The sequence below is a fragment of the Coregonus lavaretus genome, assembly GCF_964263955.1.
Source record: "Coregonus lavaretus genome assembly, chromosome: 12".
Lineage (NCBI taxonomy): Eukaryota > Metazoa > Chordata > Actinopteri > Salmoniformes > Salmonidae > Coregonus > Coregonus lavaretus.
In genome coordinates this window covers 20,882,947-20,901,935 of record NC_139999.1, presented here as the reverse complement: position 1 = coordinate 20,901,935, position 18,989 = coordinate 20,882,947, and the positions used below count along the sequence as shown (strand labels likewise).

The window sequence follows — 18,989 nt, the reverse complement described above, 5'->3', positions numbered from 1 at the left end:
TGGAGAGAGGGAGCGAAGGGACATGAAAGTCCCAGGTTGAAGACTCATAAAGCTCTCAGAACTCTGATGAAGATGACCATCATCTTCACCCTGCTCCTCATCTAAGGACATCTTACCTCTTCATCTATCTTTATGTAGCTGTACTGTTGTAGTTTATTACTATCTTGGTGGTGAAGGTAATATTAGCTATAAATACTTACCGTATAACTGCTTTTGGGTTCTACATGGAACCCAAAAGGCTACTACCTAGCACCAAAAAGGGTTCTACAAAGGGTTATCCTATGGGAACAGCCAAAGAACCCTTTTAGGTTCTAGATAGCACCTTTTTTCTAAGAGTGTGTAATGCTCTTTGAGCGCTTTAAAATGTCCTTTTATGAATGCAATACATTAGATTCATTCATATATGAACACATTTCTGTAGCTAGAGGGCTTTATTTATTATAGCACAGCACATACACTACACTCTGTAGTGTAGACTGATTATGCAGAGTTATTTTCACAAATTTTACATCACATACCAGTAAAATACCAATTCCCATAGAAACAAAGCTGAGAGTACTACACTGGGGGGAGGGGTAGTGTTATGGTCTAAGTTAGGATAGGTTAGCACCAGTTCTGTTTGTGGCGTCCACCCAGGATCAGTTTGCCATGGGTGTGTGTGAGGACAGCTAGTCGATCAGCGATGATGACCTTAAATTGGCCCTAATAGGCCCGGCTGATTAGTAGTTGGCTCTGTTGATTGGAGAGAGAGAGAGAGAGAGAGAGAGAGAGAGAGAGAGAGAGAGAGAGAGAGAGAGAGAGAGAGAGAGAGAGAGAGAGAGAGAGAGAGAGAGAGAGAGAGAGAGAGAGAGAGAGAGAGAGAGAGATTCCTGCAGCCCTCAGCTGCGAGCACATCTGTCTGTGAGGGGTCCAAACAGCCCCCCACGTGTTTGCTCACGGTTCGCCTGATTGCCTTTCCTTCCTCTTTTCTCTCCCACTAAAGACCTGCTGTCCTTCCTCTCACTCTAATCACTGTGCCGCGGCCCAGAGAGGTGCATTCTGGGAGAGGCAGGGGAGAGGGACACGAGGAATAGAAATAAGGGAGGAATCATATGAACTGAAAATGAGTATTTGTGTACAAGGATATGTGAGCGCGTCAAGAAAGACTAGAGTGTGACTGTGTGTGTGTGTGTGACGTGGGCACCCTGTGCTCACCCTGGGTTTGGAGCCTGCTGTCTGGGTCACAGTGGTGCACCCTGGGGCCTGAGCTCCACAAAGAGGGCTTCTATAAACAGCAGCACATCACTCAGGGGAGGAGCCCAACAAAACCATTACCACGCTTTGGGGTTCATAGAGCTGGCTTCATTATATCTGATATCACTTAGAAATAGAGCTGCAATCAAGACCTCTTCACTGACACCGGAATTCACTCTGACACTCAAATAGAACTTAAAGGAAAACTCACCACAAAAACTATATTTTGGTATTTGTTTCGTCAGTCCATTGTTGACAGTCCCAAAATAGTATGCATGTCAGCAATCAAGTTTTCAAGATACTGTATATAACTTTCAAAATACAGAAATACAGTCGGTATGACGCTAAAGGCATAATAGCGGCTGTATTTCTGTATTTTGAAAGTTATTTATCTTAAACTTGATTTATCACTTGCAAAACATTTTGGGACTATGTCGACTAATGAATCAAATACCAAAATATAGTTTCTGGGTGGAATTTTCCTTTAAGGCAATTTTAAATGTGTATGTGAAAGAGAGATGGAGAAAGAGAGAGGCACTGAGAGACAGAGAAATGTATACATTTCATAAATCAGTTTCAAGGACTCCATCACATCATTTATTATTAAAACTTTATTTCCTTTATTTTGTGAGATGGAAAAATGATAAAAACGTACAGCTCAGGAACAATGTCTCGTCTAACATAAGTCAGTGTTTTTTCTTTACATAATAACAATGAAATTATAATTGTAACTATCCATGTGTTCTGAAGCAAAAAGAGTGAAAATAAATTATCATAACAATAATTATAACAGCAATTATAACAACAATAGTTGTTCTGTTTGCTTGCTTATTTTTTCAATAAAATCTGTTAAAAACAGGAGACCAGGTGGGTGGTGTGTATTCCAGCATGTGAGGGATGAGGGGTCAGTGGTGTTTGTGTGTGTGTGTTTGTGTGTGTGTACATGTGTGGAGAGGCTGGTCCAGAAAGTCTCTCATACCTATGGTATCAACAGTCTGTCCACAGTAGCCAGTCAGTACAAGTGGAGGGGGGGGGGGGGGGGGGTACCAAAGTGACTTAGTAAAAAAAAAAAGGCTAAAGAACCATGAATGTCCCCATTCGCACCCATGAGTCTCTATCTTCCACACACTTGAAGGGAGCAACTTAGCATGCCCACGTTCCTCTTCACCCTCTCACTTTCTCTCTACCTTCAGTCACGTCTCCTCTCCATCAATCTCTCAATGAGGCCAGGCAAAACAATGTCCTACTGACAGTTGATCCCCATTACCATTCCCCTTCTAGAAACAGACGCAGTCCTCTTTATGTGGTCCCACAGTAGTGGTGGTGATGGGGTTGGAGGGGTGGTGGTGGTGAGGCCTGATGCAGGGGCTTCAGGAGGCTTCAGTGCTCAGCCCAGGCTGGCGACCGACCGGAGTGGTGGGGATGGCCGAAGGAGGGGTGATGGATGGGCGTGGGAGTCGACAGCATGTGTCCGGAGTGGCTGAAGGGGGGAAGGTGGCCCATGTGGGTCATGTGTCCAGCCAGGCTGGGGCCACCCCCAAAGGGAGAAGACCTGTCATGCATGCATTTGGACAGCTCATCGTAGCCATCTCCGGACCGTTTGCCCCTCTTGGACTTGCTGGACATCTTGCGGTTGCGTGTCTGGATGCCCTCCTTCTTCATGGTCATTGGCCTGTTGACCTGTGGAGAGCCAGGGAGGTGGGATGTTAGCCAAGGAGAAGCCAGACAAGCCTGGAGTAATATAGGCTACTGTATATGCTTCATATTGATATTTTGTGGGTTTCAATATCATGTCAAATACTTGTTTCTTGTTTTTTTAAACTGTCCAGAACTAAATTATTTAGTCATTGGACATTTTCTTGCACTCTCAATGCTTTTATATTCAACTATGTCAAGCTTAGTTCGGAATTTCGGATAATTTAGAAAAATCTAAACAACTATGATGGAAAACATATTGCCTTCTTAATAAACATGAGAAAAAAATCTGATGTGCCATAAATATTGTGGAACAGATTTAACAGACATTGGATGATCAAGCCACATTAAAAGGCATGAGCATTTTGCCACTTTTGTCTTTAAAATTAAATAGAATCCTCTCATTGAACATGAATACATGAGGACTGGAAGCCACGCTGAACCTGAAAGGGCTATTCTCAGACAAGTTGGCATCAATATAACTGACGCCTTTACCCTGAATGACAATCCCACCCTCCAGCCTCTCCTGGGAGTAACACCCCCCATTGAAACAAAGATGGATTAATAAAAAGAAAAAACGACTGGCTGGTTCTGCTTGACAGAAAAAGCAGCCTTTGCGTCCCAGCCTCTTTCTCCCCGGCTCCTAAATCGATACAAGCTGTCCGCCTACTTGACCAGCTCACCCCCCAGTTTCTATGTAAGCGGGCAGGCTACTTACATTGTGCAGTTTGTAGTAGAGCCCGCAGGCATTGCACACCGGGTCGCCATTGCCGTTGCGCCTCCAAAGGGTGGTGGTGGTGGTCTGACAGTTTGCGCAGCAGGTGCCAGCTCGTCTCGCAGCGGACTGAGGAGGAGAAAAACGCATAATGTTAATATATTATGAATAAAGCCATTCAAATGTTAGCTGATTTGATCATTGTATTAGGCAACAGAGGTCAATGAGGAAAGTGAACATGACATGAATACGATTATTGAAATTGACTACCGTGACCATTTAGGCGTAGCCAAAGGCGGCTACATTTCAAATGTTCATTTGGAATTTATAGGACATTTCTGAGATTAGAATTTAAAACCTCTCGTTTTAAAAGCCTACTGTAATGTCCCACCAGATCTACCCATATCAACTAGTATCACGCAATGAACATCAGAATAAAGCATTTTCTTCTGTAAATATCTTCCCATGTATTTTTTAGGGTGATGAGGATTATGACTTTGTGTTGCTGTGTAGGCTATTCTCCAACCGACCTCCTCTCAGGGCTACATCCACAAATAACATCAAAGCCAGCGCCAGTTAGACTCATGAAATTGCTTAAAGGGAGTCACCTCTGTATTGATTTAATTGAATATATTCTGTGATCTATACAAGCTTAATTCAATGTTTCAATTTGTGCAATGCTGCAAAAGCTGTTTCTAGTTAAATGCGTTGTTTCTATCTTTTACCAATTACTGCTGTCATATTTAATTTAATTAAGAAATGAGATAGGGCACATTAATAATTTATGCCATCTCTTTGCATGATTCTCCCTTGATCCAGAGAATCAAACGACCCGGACTAAGACGTCTACAAGACCAGGGCCCTGTCTGCCAATGCGCTTTGTGTCCATTACAGATAAATGCTTCACACATAATAAGAAACATTTAAGGTCAGAATACAATAACTATACAGCCATGATGCTGTATGTGTGTTTTTCTTTTAATTAATTGAATGTTTTATCATAGTTGTTCATGCAAAACATCCCGAATAAATACAACGATGGCGACGCACAGAATGTAAAAAAAGAGAAAAAGAAAGACGACAACAAAAAACACTTCGCATTCCGACGCATAAAGCTTGTGCCATTGCCAACCGAGCATGACAAACAATCCATTTATTTTCCAATCCCTCTCCACACATAACTGGGTCCTACAGTGCTGTGATAATCGCTTTACAGTATATGTCAAAGTCTGGCCTGAAAAATGCAGCGGTGTTTGTTGAAGGCGGAAACACCCGGGAACCTAGCTTCCTTATCGGGCCTGGGCAGATATCCGGATAGGAAACAACTGGATGCCCTTTGAACTGAACTCTGAATACACTTGAGCTGAAAATGCAAAGATGCGGCCATAGACCGACCCATGGAAAATGTAATGGACTTCTTATCGGAAGAACGAGGCAGAGGCGCACCGCTAAGGAGAAAAATGCAGAAGGTTTATTTACACCAAGCTGCGCTAAAATGATAGCAATGGCAAAGACAACAACCATTGCAATATGTTGAACATTATGAATTATTCATTTCAAATAGGCAACCACATGGGTTAGGCTACACATGTAAATTAAAACATTAATTTACATTTAATAACACCAGTGAATTGGGCTACAATTAGGTTATCCAACTAATGCGTCTTTGGCACTGCATGACTGGATGAGTATAAGTATAAGTACAGTGAAGGAAAAAAGTATTTGATCCCCTGCTGATTTTGTACGTTTGCCCACTGACAAAGAAATGATCAGTCTATAATTTTAATGGTAGGTTTACTTGAACAGTGAGAGACAGAATAACATCAAAAAAATCCAGAAAAACGAATGTCAAAAATGTTATAAATTGATTTGCATTTTAATGAGGGAAATAAGTATTTGACCCCCTCTCAATCAGAAAGATTTCTGGCTCCCAGGTGTCTTTTATACAGGTAACGAGCTGAGATTAGGAGCACACTCTTAAAGGGAGTGCTCCTAATCTCAGCTTGTTACCTGTATAAAAGACACCTGTCCACAGAAGCAATCAATCAATCAGATTCCAAACTCTCCACCATGGCCAAGACCAAAGAGCTCTCCAAGGATGTCAGGGACAAGATTGTAGACCTACACAAGGTTGGAATGGGCTACAAGACCATCGCCAAGCAGCTTGGTGAGAAGGTGACAACAGTTGGTGCGATTATTCGCAAATAGAAGAAACACAAAATAACTGTCAATCTCCCTCGGCCTGGGGCTCCATGCAAGTTCTCACCTCGTGGAGTTGCAATGATCATGAGAACGGTGAGGAATCAGCCCAGAACTACACGGGAGGATCTTGTCAATGATCTCAAGGCAGCTGGGACCATAGTCACCAAGAAAACAATTGGTAACACATTACGCCGTGAAGGACTGAAATCCTGCAACGTCCGCAAGGTCCCCCTGCTCAAGAAAGCACATATACATGTTTTTCTGCTAAGGGGACAGGACAACTTCACCGCATCAAAGGGACGATGGACGGGGCCATGTACCGTCAAAACGTGGGTGAGAACCTCCTTCCCTCAGCCAGGGCATTGAAAATGGGTCGTGGATGGGTATTCCAGCATGACAATGACCCAAAACACACGGCCAAGGCAACAAAGGAGTGGCTCAAGAAGAAGCACATTAAGGTCCTGGAGTGGCCTAGCCAGTCTCCAGACCTTAATCCCATAGAAAATCTGTGGAGGGAGCTGAAGGTTCGAGTTGACAAACATCAGCCTCGAAACCTTAATGACTTGGAGAAGATCTGCAAAGAGGAGTGGGACAAAATCCCTCCTGAGATGTGTGCAAACCTGGTGGCCAACTACAAGAAACATCTGACCTCTGTGATTGCCAACAAGGGTTTTTCCACCAAGTACTAAGTCATGTTTTGCAGAGGGGTCAAATACTTATTTCCCTTATTAAAATGCAAATCAATTTATAACATTTTTGACATGCGTTTTTCTGGATTTTTCTGTTGTTATTCTGTCTCTCACTGTTCAAATAAACCTACCATTAAAATTATAGACTGATCATTTCTTTGTCAGTGGGCAAACGTACAAAATCAGCAGGGGATCAAATACTTTTTTCCCTCACTGTATATGTGTCTGAGTACCGATTTAATTACATATTAAGGTATAGGCTATTGATTGAAACATTTATATTATGTAGGTAGCATATTATTTAATTCTGTGAAATAAATGGAATGTCTAATCAGAACAAAACTATTCAGATTTAGCCTATAGGCCTACATAAACGAGGTTTGGCGAGTAAAATGCCTACTGATCATGATTCATGAATCTGTTTAGCTGGGGAAAACAGAAGCTAGAAAAAGTAATTATAGAAGCAAAATAAAAATATTTTATTGTAAAAATGAACTAACGAATTTAAAGTTTAGATCAATCGATGGGCTCTATTCAATCTGTATCGCTGAAGCTTTACAGATTGCTCTTAAATGCAGATTTACCATCAATGCAGTCTCTGTTAAGGAAGGGAACACTGCCTTTAAATTTAAATCAAGCTGTATCTTGTAATGCTGAACTTCCATATGGATTGATTAGAGCCCTAAATCTATTGCGTAATGCTTAGCCTACATTTTTTGAGCTACCCAAAAGTTAGGAGTTGGAATGCGCCTTGGACTACCATTAAAATTGGCCTAAATCACTTCTCACAATTTACTTTTGGGAAACTTGAATATCTTTAAAAGTTTGAGATGGTAAAACTGAATATTCCAAAACAGTGATGTAGTGTGGAGGCTACACGCAAATGTTCAAAATGCAATTTGCGGAAAAACACTGTTTTGAAATATGCACAGCACAATAAACATTTAGAAAGAGGGGAAATCTAAAGATGGACCAACTATCATGGGTTGCTAATATGACTACTATAATGCCTTTAGCTGCTAGACAATGAAATAACGTTTTTTGAAAACCGATAGAACAGGAGAGCGCATATGAGGATGTGTTTATTACATATTTCTATCAACATTTCTATGGTTGAATTTTGTCTTGGCTACTTTGAAGCAAGGTAAGACATGGCTCATAGTACGAAGTAAAATGTCCAGGTTTCAAACAATGAAGGAACAGGAAAAATATAGCAATGCTAATAATAGGCCTAACCGTCTTCTGGTAGATGGAAAGGCTTTCCCAAAAACCTTCTCTATTAAATGTTAACTAGCTACAAAGTAGCCTGCCTACCTGGTAGAATGATATCATGATTATTTGTATTGATCAATCTCATGTGGCCTACTATTAGCCTACTTGCTCAGTACAGATTGGGTTGGCTTGACTATGAAAGGCCAATATGGGTTTTATCATTTTAGGTCATTCAGAGTACATATCAATGTTACTCATAAAAGATGTCACACAGGGTGGGCCTTTTGGGATTTTTATTGCAAAATTAGAGTATACCCACTTCTCCAGGCCCCACTACACTACGGAGTAGGGCTATCCTATAGAATCAAAGTTATGATTCCTAATCAGAGGTCTGAATATAAAATGAAAGAAATAAAACAATTTCAAAATAAGCAGGAACTAAAATTGTATTTATTTTTAAATAACTTGTAATGATAACTAAACAACTCATCATGGTTAATAATATTGAAAATTAAACACAATAATACTTTGATCCGAGACAAAAAAAATATATATAAAAGTGTATGTGCATTAAAAATAACAGAGCTTGGAATACTCCTTGCTCCTAAATGCCTGTGCAGAACACTGGACAAAGGGTTTGTGTGTGTGCACTGTTTTTCACTCACTCCAGTGTGGTGATAACTAAAGCAGCATGGGCATTGGTATCAGTGACAGTATCAGAAGTACCAGCAATAATAATAGCAGTAACAATGGCAATAGTAGCAGTATTGTAACAGGCGGTGTAGGGGATCACCAGGGGGTGAGAGGGACAAACAATTCCAGGAAGATCATAGGGAAAATATAACTTTCCTGGAATTGTTCTAGCGGTATCTGATTCATGCTCTATTTGGGCCCCCTTTCTCAGATGTGAAAGGGTAGACAGGAGAGAGACGGGGACTCACCAGTCTGCGTTTGGGCTTGATGAGAGGTCTGTTCTGGCCGTTCATCTTGTGGTACAGGCCGCAAGCGTTGCACAGGTAGTGACCCGTCCCGTCCCGCCGCCACAGGGGGGTGGAGGTGGCACCGCAGTTGACGCACTCGCGCCCCTCTGAGCAGAATTCAAGTGGAGGGAAGACAAAGGGAAATTTATATAATTAAAAAGTTCACACTCCATCAAAAGCTAAACGGTAATGGATTCACATTAAAGACAATAGCTGTCAGGTCCAAGGAGGATACATAGGGAATAATGAGCCTATTGGAGCCACTTTTCATTAGTAGTGTAATATGAAGTCAGTCTTAGCCCCCCCCCCCCCCCCCCCCCCCCCGTGAGGACAGTGTCTCAGCGTGCAGGTGTACCAGCCAAGGACAATCCATATGACTGTCATTTGTACAGCTTGGTTCAGGGCGAATCTCCATGGATACAGACACCTGTATGTAAAGTGATCCATGGTAGGAAGCCCAGAGACAGCCAGGACGTGTCCAAAGGTGTCCAAACAGATGAATGTGAGACACCATCAAATTAGAGCAACATAATTCATCAGCTTAGCAGGCACACATGATAGGAAACAGAAGTGTGTGCTGCTGGTGGTGGTATTAAACTGTGGTCTCAACCAAATAGGTGCCCACATTATATCTCAGTATCACTTTATATCAGCCAGCTTTCTCTTTTTCCCTATAGTCCTTCCCTTTTCATTTGTTTACTAAATGTTTTCATTGTTAGGTTTGTGTACCTGACAGCAACTGTGACCCATTTAGTGGTGACCCTGATTGTGTTTTCCTCCTCTGTAGTATTCAGTGCTCAAGCCTTTTCACCCACTACTACATCTTCAGCTGCAGAGAACCAATAGGTGTTCCCTCTCTCTCCTCTCGGTTTCACTGTGTTTAATGCACAGGCTCGGTCAAATGGGAGGTTGCTAAACCTCAACCAAAATGGTTCAAGTCTCCCTCTCCCTGGTGCATCATGTCTTTATCCTATTATAATGTCAGCGACACTCACAGTCCCACCCAAACCCGATAGAGGGATCTGCTCTGGACAGTGGCAATACACACTTTGAAGTGTATTCTGAGTGTTTGACTCTCTCTCCCAGTCCAGCAGAGGGACCAGTATCAATACAGCATCACCTTCCAGCTCCACAAATGCAAAAGCTGTTGAATTGTTGTGTAATTTAGGGAAGTTCCACAGGGAGAGAACACTGAGATCCCACTGGCCAAGAGTAGAGAGAGTGAGGCCTTTGCCTTTTGAGAAAGGAGGTATGTAGGTGAGCGGAGAGTGCTGGTTTGAGGTTATTTAAACAGGAAGCCACACTGTCTTAAGGTATGTGCTGTCTGCTGAAATGTAATTGTGGCATTTCATACAACAATCAATCACTGCTACATCAGATGGGACTGACAGATAAGGATAGCTAAAGGCAGGCCTTATAGTATTTTGGACAGTAACTCACATAACAGTAGGCTATTCTTGCATTAAATAAATTTTATAATTTCCCTTTAAGAGATTTGTAGAGTGTTTGAATTAAATTATTTGCATAACCAATCTACCATCCACAAAGTATTGAACTACTAAGCATCCATCAGATAATATCACTTTGAGCTCTGGTGATAATCTAAATGAAGACAGTTGTTGCTAATATCTCTATACACTAATGAACTGTTAGAGAGACTCCACACTCAACATATATTTTTGGACACCAGGCCCACAACATAATTAGTCTGAGCAAATGCAATAATACATGTCTCCCTATGAGCTCATGTGATGGCTTGATTAACTATCTAATTAATTATCTAATATTTGTATTAATGTCTCTGAAGGTGATGTCCTCATTGGCAGATCCTAAACTGCTATAAGAGTAACAGCTATTATTACAATATCATAATATCGTTATTATCAATTATGAATATCGTATTATGACTTTGTTGTGATTGATATGGTCATTACTACTAGTGTTATAATCATCCTCTCAACTAGGGTAGAGTACCCTAATCCTGAATTTGATTCCTTCTCACCATCACAGCGCACTGGGCCAAGGCCATGCTTAAAAACCCAAACAGCAGGGCTCTGTCGCCTGTGACGGCTCGTCCCGACGGTGCTTTGTTAGTATTGGGGCAAGCAGTGGGCAGGGGTGGAGGTCGTGATTTGTTCACTCAGAGGTATACAGGATATGGCAGGAGCCAGAGCGTCGTGACTCCTGCATTTTAAGTGTAATAAAGAACAACTCTAAAAGAAAACAAGTGGAAGCGAACACTTCTGCCAAACAAGGACATTGGTGGGATATATGTTCAGCATCTAAACCAGATAAACATAAAAACGTCCACTTTGAATATGGTTTCAAAATAGTAACAAAATAATGATTCGGTTACCATTTGTGCAGTTTTGTAATTAATACAAAATTTACTTTAATTTTAAATATAGGCCTGTCACACATGTTTATTATAGGCCTAGGCCACGTAGCACTTTCGACAGGCCTAGTCTACTAACAAAATCAAGCACAATAGGCTGTGTTATTACATTTTCTACTGAAATATTATTATATTCAGCACCCTCTTAAAAATACTATATCCTACTATAAGCCAAATAATCAACGAGAAAATACATTTTCACGCTGAATTCCCTATTTCTATTTTGGTGACTGTTGACTTTAGGCTATCAACTCTTTGACTCGACTCAAAAACGTTTTATCATGTTCAAGCTGGTCCTGAATATTTGCGTTTGTAATCGGTGACTCTGATTAGTCGTTTCATGTTAGATTCCCCTTAAGTGACCCTTTTAAGTGGATGGTGTTTACAAGTGGTGACGAATGCGATGGAACATAGATAAGAATCGCTGGGATAGGTTTGGGAGGAGAGAGAAGCGCTGCAGGTAAAATAACCTGAGGAAACTATTACAGCAACCAACCGTTCGACAGCGAAACACATACCGGACCACCCAATCTATTTCAAGATCAAATCAACATTTATAGCCCTACAAGTAAAATCAACATAAAGTATGTTAATTATTGTATGTGCCCTGACAGAAATCGATGCACTTCCAAAGCGTTTTGACAAAATATAGGCCGAGTTTATATCGTCAAACACGCAGGCCCGTATATTGGTATCTTAAAACGTACATAATTATACCAAACTCTTTATGCACAGGGTAACTTTTGTAATAGAGTTATGAAACTCACCTGAGCATGACCGGGATTTGCTTTTACACTTCGGCGTAAAGCTGGATGAAGATCCACCCAGCAGGCTACCGGGGTGGAAGAGGCTGCCGCCGTACTCCTGTGGTGTTGGGAGAGAGTATGGGTAGGTCGGGATGGGGAGGTGCGTTGCGGGAGTTTGGGCACTCATCGAAGCCAGGCTGTTGCGCAGAGGACTGCAACCCTCCATTTTCATTCCGTCTGCGAGTGACACTTGGTACTTTATGGACTCCTTTTCATCCATTCTCGCTGAGGTGGAGTTTGGAGAAGTAGGGCCGGGGTCCGGGGACACGTCTTTGGGAGGCGTAGGTGGGAAACTGTAGAGATGGTGCGGGCTGGAGTGGGACACAGCGGTGAGGGAAGACACGGGAGCAGAACTGGAGCTACTACTGCAAGGGTAGCCGGAGCTAGCAGGATGCAGTCCGGGCTTGCTGAAATGGCTGACTGCCCATGCGTTATGGTGGTGGGCAGCAGAGATGGCCGCCTTCCCGCTATCCAGCCACGGAATGCCGGGGCTGTGGATGAGGTGTGGCCGGCAAACCTGACTCCCAAGGCGAGCTGGAAATAAGAAATATGCTATTATTAATTTTTACTAATCGAAAGCGATTGGTTCAGTTCTCTAACAATGCGTAAAAGTGCTGTCTATTCACCTGTTGATGCAAACTCCAAATTATTTAAACTCGACATCGAGTTATCATTTTCTCACTGTAAAAGTTAATAAAATAGCCTACAGGGCACCAACTTAAAAACCACGTCATTTTACAATCACCAGCCAAATCTAAAACAACAGTTAGGCCCCGTGCCATAGCCTATACAACATATTTACACAATTAAATGTTCACGCTTATTGCCGAAAGCATATAGGCATAACTGAGAAGAAAAAAATCCACTGGGAGAAAATGGGACCTTTGTAGAGGCCTTGATTGAACTGCTATTTGCCTATGACCATTTCCTGGTCGTCGCTCAAGTTCCAGAACTTGGAATAAAGAATGTTATTAGCAATTTGCGCTTTTTATATTATATCCGGGAAGTGCCTCTCTCTCTACTTTTCTAGAAACCCCTGCCCCAACAGAGAGGGGTTAAACGACATACTTCCCTTTCCTCTTGCTATTTATTACTAGAAATTCTCGTTTTATGATTCCATGCCGTACGCCAGACACATATAAGCCTAGGCTACACGCTTATGGACATCGATTTGTTCGAGTATTTCATTTCACATATGTGCTTACACGTTGAAGGAAAAAAATGAATAAAATGTCCTAGATTTAAAAAAAAAAAAAAAAGCCTATAAAGGACTGTTGCGACGACTTTTAATTGGTACGGGATCGTTTTTCTGTGCCAATGGGCTTTGCGCATCACACATAACCATTTATGGCAATAATATAGGCAAAAGCAACAGGCTGGGTTGCACACTCTCACAATTACCTAAAGGTTTAAAGCAGACTTGAATAGAACACAAATACAGCTTAGTCACAAGGATGAACGCGTCTTACCATGTGCCTGGCTGTATGTAACCCTGGCCCGGGAGTTGGCATAGTAGGGGTTCCCCTGAGAGTCCAAGTGGTTCAAAAACACGTCCACCTCGTCTGGGGGCAAAAGCGGCGCCATGGGCTCCATGTAGTTGTGGGTCAGGCTGTGGTGATGCGAGTCCAGGTGCTGCCCATTCAGCACGGCGTGGTGATGCGCCATCCACCGAGATTGATCGGCTGCGACTTCCATAACTGAGTCGTCGATCTCCTTATCCAATATATAACCAAGACGCCGTAGCCTACTTTTTCTCAAAATATAAATTATCTTTATGTGGTCCTTCTCCTGGATCAAGCACTTTTAAACAGTCCCGACGTGTGGAGAAAAGGATGGACGTAGTGATGCAGTTGTGATACGGGTTTTCTGCACACTCTCCTTAAAGTTTATTTGCTTCAGATATAGAATCCTTGATCCGTCATCGCTCTTACTGACACCTGCAATGAAACAAAACTAAATGTTCTAATTTAATACACAATGTGGTGCCAGACCCTTTTGTACAACTCCTTCGGGGATGTATGCAAAAGATAAGAGATTGTTGTTATCCATATATGTTCAGTCCTCCCAGGAACATTGATTGTATAGATAGGCTAGCCTACCACTGAAGCACTTTTACAAACAGCTTTCGTCACAAATGTAGCCTACTCATTCATATGTATAAAGAAATATATATATAGTTTCTAGCCTACTTCTATTTTTTTGCATCCAATCTTACTCCGTTGAAAAAAATAATATTATGAATGTACCTGGTGAAAGTTTGATCTATGACTACGATCAGCTGTTCAAACACATTCTAATCTCTGAAACGCCTGATCCGTGAGGTACCCGGGGCACGCTCATTAATGAAATGTGGCTGTACTGATGCGACTGGCGCCAGTAAATTCAATATCAAGCGAGCCGGGGCGGAGTCACCGGCGAGCAGTGACCTCCTGTAAGCCAACCACAGATCAGTATAGCTACAATTGGCTCATGTATCCCAGCTCTTTCAATTTCCATTCTGCTGTCGAAACAGTAATGCCCCGGACCACAAAACTAAAAGACATATCAATCAGCGTTGTAATTTCTCGGGGGTCTTTTTCTCTCTCGTGAAGCTCACAGAATGAGCAATTGGCCTCTGATAATGTCTTCTTCTACCAACACTCAAGAGATGGACAGCCCAGATGGAGGCAAATTGTAACTATAAAATGTAAACCTACCAATTTCTATTACAGTCAACTACATTATCTGGAAAACGCAATATAGGCTGTTGTCGCTTAGCCTTGCCTATACCTCGTTTAGAGAACATATCATAATACTATAAGCTTGAATTCGAAGTGTATGCCAATGCTATTTTGAATAGGCTAATTAAATTAAACCAACCATGATTAGATTGTATAATCTACAGGCTTAGTGGGCTAATAGAAATGCTATCAGACGTCATAAAATAATTATGGTATTTTGGTTAAGCACTCTGTTGGTTATTATTCTGTATTCATTAATAAAGTGGTTGGTTTTACGCATAATGCCTTGTTTTACGCATATGCCCTGGAGAACTGCATCGGCAGGTTGGACAAACTTTACAAATATTATATATGCCAATCATGTAAATGTATCTTAGAACAACAGCAATTACAAGTGTGAATTTTCACGAGCCTGCAATGCAAATAAATACAACTTTCAGCACCTCTAGGATTAATAGGGTAGGAGGCGTTTTATGACCTCGAAAGTGGGGCCATTGTTGTGAACGCTTAATTGTCTTTAATTAGTAGTCACGACATTCTTCTTGTGAAAACACTGGTTTTGTCTCAGAGATAGAGCGATCAAACACTACTGGCATGGTAATAGTGCCTTTTTCTCACTTGGTGGTGCAGACAGGGCGTCAGACCTCACCTGCGTAAAACCAATTGGTGACCATTAGCAACACTTTGTTAATTCTTGTTTACAATCACCTCGTGGGCTAAAACAAGTTGGCTTGCCCAACTCCGGCAGAAAGACAAGAGTGTTGCCAGTTACTTTATAACAAGTGCACCGTTATAACCAGGTAGGCTTTGTCCTATAATCACTCTATTTGCATAGTCTACCCAAATACTTATGTCTAGGTATATATGTGATTTACTTCAGTATAGATTAGAAGTCCTCATACCTTAGGTAAGCAAACGCCTATTCAATAATAGGCTACCAACTGAGCATCTGAGACTCATAATATGTAGGCTTACAAGTACAGTGGCCTTTTACTATAATGTGATGAAATACTGCAGCGTACACACTTTTGCACAGGTATTCTATGGACATGCCATGTCGGGCCTACCTGTTCCAAAGGGAAAGCATCCAGGATGAACTCGTCAGTCGAGACATACTGGCTTACCCACTATGGTAAAAATGTGGCATTTCGTATCATGCGACTTGACGTCACAGCATCACAGAAAAGGGGAAAAAACACCAGCGCATGAACTTTATAATCATTCCAAAAAAGCCTCGAGATCAGCGAGGACCAAGCTTTATTCTGACAGAAATACAGTGATGTTTTGGCTAAGCTTAACTGAAGTAATTACATGCTTCTACTCAACCTGTGAAAAAAGTGATACATGAATGCTTAACGCAATGTTAGCGCAAGGGCATTTGGACAGTTTGGGCTTTGATATGAGCATGTCTGCAGGGTATGTGTGAGGCTTGACATTCAGTAATTGGCACTGGCCAGGAGCCATGACATGATGAGCTCAGCTCTCTGTGCGTCAAATCCTAAAATAAACAAATTAGTGTATGTGGGGGTCATAACACACCCAGGGGTCTCCCTAATTATGTAATCACCCAAATACAGATTTAGCTACAGAAAATGACAGGTGTAGTAGTGAGGACATTTGTCTTAATACGTCGTTTTTTATATATAATATGCAACTGTCTGTCGATTCATTGAGCTGCTCTAATTACATAGATTTCAAACAATGTTTTCTATGGCACTTTCTGTACATATATTCCATTGAAAAAAGTGCAGGACTTCATGTCAACTGCTTAAAAATAATAATAATAATAATAAGCATTGACACAATAGATCTCTCCAAACTATGATGCATCAACTTAACAGCCATGTACCAACTCAAATGTCGAATGTAAATCAAGAAGAATGAAGATCTTGTCTTGACCAAACCCTAAATAGTGATCATAGCAGGAAAAGCCTAACATTGTACTTACAACACCTTCACCCAAATGCATTTAGTTTGTAATTCACCCCTGCTGTCTGTCTGTGTTGTTGTCTGTCCTCAGTGCTGTGCTCCTCTGTACTGCAGCCTGCTCTGTGCTGTGTGGCTGGGACTGGGTGGGTCAGGCCCAGCAAGCAACCTCTCCATTGTTGTTTTGCATGTTTGCCAAATGGATTACTCAACAGGATTTACCCCTCTGTAATTTATACCTTCATTAATCCCATTTGTATCTGTGCTGGAACAAAGGATGGGAGGATGGGTTGGAGGGGGTAAGGAGGGGGGGTCCTCTCTCAAGGACAGCATTGTCTCACAGGGGATAGTATCTAGAGCGGTAGAACCCTTGGAGGTAAGCAAGGGAAAACCTTTATTCCTAAGAAATTTTCCTTGGCTATCTTTACATAGCAAAGACAGGCGTTGTTATGAGAGACAATGTAATAGTAGCAAAACCATGTAAATTCCTAGGTTTCTTTTTCTTTTCTGCTGTAAGGTTGTATCTGTGCAGCTTCAAAGCATGCTGAAGATATACCCTACCACCATTGCTAAGGTAAGGTTGTTATTACTGATCAAGAGTATGTGTATGAGTTACAGAGACAATTCAAATAATTAACAGGTGCTGTTTTGAAATGAGCTTGCCTTTCTCAACCTGTTTCTTCCCCTTGCTCCTGGTCATCCATCATTATCCAGTGGGGTGGGGGCTGGGGTGGGGGCTGGGGGGGGGGGGGGGGTAGTGAGAGCCACAGACGGGTTGGTGAAGATAAGCAGAGCCGGGAGAGGAGAATGACACAAACCAGCTGAAGCATTATTGTCCTTTACTCATGGGTAATTAGATCGAGCCAGGGCACTAGGGCTATAGAGTAGACACAAGCACCCAGCACCCAGCACCCAGCCCATCCTAGTGGAAGTGCATGGGAACCCAGAATGAGATGTGAAAGCAATGCTTTTTCACCCTCACATTAAACTACATCCATTTACTTAATTGAATAAGTTACACTGAGGTGCAGCTGAATATTGGAGAAAGTCAAACTACTATTTTCTGAGTTGGCGAATCTAGCTACTATGTTCTAAGGACACCCCATAGTATAAAGGCCCATTATTGGATGGACTTCTCTACATTTTGGCTTCATGTATCTCATTGGCAGCCTTGACATCATTTGAGAGTAGTTTATTTAGATTAGGTGTAAGTGATCATCTTGATTTATCTGAAGTTGACCACAAGACACACACACAAACACACACATAAAAAGGACGCTTAGTCCTTTTGCATGTGAGGGGACTGATAGGTGATAGGTAACCGTAAGGGGCCACATGCTGAGTTTCGAGTGAAAGTGTCATTTTTATTAGATGATCCCAGTCTCATGAGGGCAATAAATATGCCTGCTCGAGACAACAGTCCCGCCCCTGTTTCTATTCGACCGCTGAGATCATGACGTTTTTGCCCTTTCTTGTGATGAAAGGGGGTTACTGGAGTTAATGCGGTTGAAAGCACAGGTGATTAGTGGATACATCGTCATATGTCAATATAACGCTAATGTTGATCTCACACCCATGATTGGTTAGCCTAGCTGGATCTGCATAATTCCATAAGAACAACTCGAGGCCACAGTAATTTTCACATTTTAAATGATGATGAACTTTTAAATACTTTATGAACATCTAGTACAGAAAATCAGATCACATTAAGTCAGTTCATTCCAAAACGGATACTCGCAATAACCATGTAATAAATAACACTGTTAAACCAATAAGAATATAATCTGGACAAATTATAATCGATGCTCTTCTTCTGCTCATATTATACGGCAGGTATTTCTTTGGGACTCGGGAGGACTATGTTAGCTTTTCCAGATGACTTCATGTTCGAAGTATTACATTGTGTTATGTTCCTAGTCTATATAGCATAATATTTACAAAGACCAGTAGGCCTAATAACGAATACTCAAAGGTGGTAGCTATAGGCATAGTAGCCTATACAGTCTCAATGCATTTTTCAGCTATATGCAAACAGCACATAATCGCTGCATATATAGCAACATTGGATTAGATAGGCTACTGCTGTAACTGCGTAACGAATTCTTATGAATGGTAAACTATATGAGAAATACATGAGAAACTGTTTGCATAAAATACATTCCAATTGTAGCCTATTGTTGTCATTATTGTGATTGCTTATATTTCATCTTGTTCTTCCCACATTCTAACTACTCCGTGTCATTCCAAGTGCGGTGCCAGGGCTCTCTGCTGCCTATAATGTGTGCAGTCAACGATGCTTCATTATGAGGCAACTAAGTATATTGATAGGCACATTCATTATTTTTGACTGGCATAAAGCTTGGATAGCCTACTCTCACATATTGTATTTCAGTTGATGGACAACTATTATTCCAAT

At 41.6% G+C, this 18,989-nt stretch overlaps 1 protein-coding gene across 1 annotated transcript; it reads right to left on the bottom strand.

The window, feature by feature from the left end:
• Positions 1–2,613: 2,613 nt before the first annotated feature.
• On the bottom strand, positions 2,614–13,622 carry LOC311138160 (GATA-binding factor 2-like; the record flags this gene model as incomplete). Its single annotated transcript, XM_084172830.1, has 5 exons — positions 2,614–2,913; positions 3,647–3,772; positions 8,688–8,833; positions 11,889–12,461; positions 13,397–13,622. The coding sequence occupies 5 exons, from the start codon at positions 13,620–13,622 to the stop codon at positions 2,614–2,616; spliced, it is 1,371 nt and encodes a 456-aa protein (XP_084028956.1).
• Positions 13,623–18,989: the final 5,367 nt, after the last annotated feature.